This window comes from Pinus tabuliformis, chromosome J (genome assembly GCF_031772625.1).
Source record: "Pinus tabuliformis cultivar Carrire ecotype Pingquan chromosome J, CPIR1, whole genome shotgun sequence".
Classification (NCBI taxonomy): Eukaryota; Viridiplantae; Streptophyta; class Pinopsida; order Pinales; family Pinaceae; genus Pinus; species Pinus tabuliformis.
The window spans coordinates 1,008,190,514-1,008,192,304 of NC_142295.1; the positions used below are offsets into that span (position 1 = coordinate 1,008,190,514).

The 1,791-nt window shown below is 44.9% G+C and overlaps 1 protein-coding gene across 1 annotated transcript; it reads left to right on the plus strand.

Moving 5' to 3' along the window:
- The first annotated feature begins 255 nt into the window (after positions 1-255).
- Positions 256-873, plus strand: LOC149230261 (uncharacterized). The gene has a single exon (XM_089381252.1). The coding sequence runs from the start codon at positions 256-258 to the stop codon at positions 871-873; it is 618 nt and encodes a 205-aa protein (XP_089237378.1).
- The last annotated feature ends 918 nt before the right edge of the window (positions 874-1,791 follow it).

Here is a 1,791-nt window from a genome sequence, read left to right on the forward strand (position 1 = left end):
CTGTTGGTCTCGGAGGACCCACCCCTTAGCAACTTCACTGGTATCAGCACCATTCCTTGTTTCTTTGATTCCATTCCAGTGAAGCAACCATCTGCGGCTAGGGTTTCTTTGTCCTCTGCGGTCACTCATTCAATTGGTGTTTTTGAAGCTGCGAACAAAAGGAACAGTAGGGGTTCTAAGCGTAAGTGGTGCCTGCTATTATGGAGTAGTGAGGTCTTCCTCAAGTTTGCTGAGGATATCCCGCTACTAGAAGCCATGGACTCGGCTGAGAAAGTTCTGGTGGGGCGAGTTCGAGGTCCGCACTACAGTGTGGAAAGACTACAGAAATGGACAATGGAGGTTTGGGGCCACCATCTGAAGGACCCCCCCAGAGTTCAGACTTTCGTCAAGGGTTGGTTCACGCTACGGTTCACCTGCTTGGCACATACCAACTGGGTTCTCTCCACAGTTTGGCACATTGACCAGGCCCCTGTTCTCCTCAGACGATGGACGCCAATGTTTGACCCAGAGCTTGAGAGGGTCAATGCAGGGCCTATTTGGGTTCGCCTCCCAAGGCTTCCCTTCCATTTTTGGATGGAAGACATTTTCAGGAGGATCGGGGATGCTATTGGAACCTATCTCACATTTGACGCCTCCTTTCAAACTACGAGGCGTATGGCTTTTGCTAGGATTCTGGTGCATCTTGACCTCTCGGATGGTCTGTTGGAGCACATTAATATACAATGGAGAAATACTACCAGGCGACAGCTTTTGGATTATGAGGGTGTCCCCTTCAGGTGCAGGAGGTGTCACAAAGTGGGGCATCTCTTCAAGGAATTCCCCCTCAATGGAGGGTCACTCAGGAGGGCTTCTCGACAGGAACTAGAGGAGTAGGAGGAATAGATTCATGGGGAACCTGTACAGGAGGATTAGATAAGGGTACATGAGGAACAACCTCGGCACACAGTATCCTCTATGGAGAGGAAGGATATACAGACTGGCTTAGAGAGTTTGGCTATGACACCTACACAGACTACCCAAAAGAAACAGGGAAAACCTCCTCATCGTCAGCCTCCTCTGCAACTTGGTCCATCCATGGCAGCATCTGGAGACTCTAATACATCAAGGAGTAGAACACAGTTGCAGATCAACTATCCAAAGAAGCTGCACTCGGGGAGCTGGGTATCTGGTTGATCCGTGAACAGAAAGAAGAAGAACATTATCAATACTACCATAGGCCTTTCATGGACAATATGGACTAGAGCATATGGTTTATTTTCAAATTTTGTTTTGTATATATTGCACTGATGGACAGTATTTACTTTACATGATTATCTCAATATATTTTGAACTATTACCTCCCTGCGTGGATCAAAGGTAACTACTTTTTGTTTATTTTGGACTGTTACCTCCCTGCGTGGATCAAAGGTAACTAGTTTTTGTTTATTTTGAAGCTAAACATTGCTACTCTGGTTGATGACAGTCATGTCATTGATAGTTGTTGAATATGCACATGCATCTACAAAATGTAATTTCTCACTAGGAATGAAATTACGAATTTTTCCATGGGAAAAAAAAGAAGAAAAATGATGATATAGCTACACTAAAGAAGCACCTCAAAATTCCTCCTCTACATCATCCTCAGACAGCTGAAGTGTTGGAAACACAGAAGGAGGTAGAGCTTATGGACTTAGTCCTTAAGCTCAATGAACAATTAAAAGAGACAGAAAAGGAGCTATATAACTTGATACAGTCTAAGTAGAGTGAGTTGGCCACCACTCCTCAGACTGTAATTCCTACAGTCTCCACTAT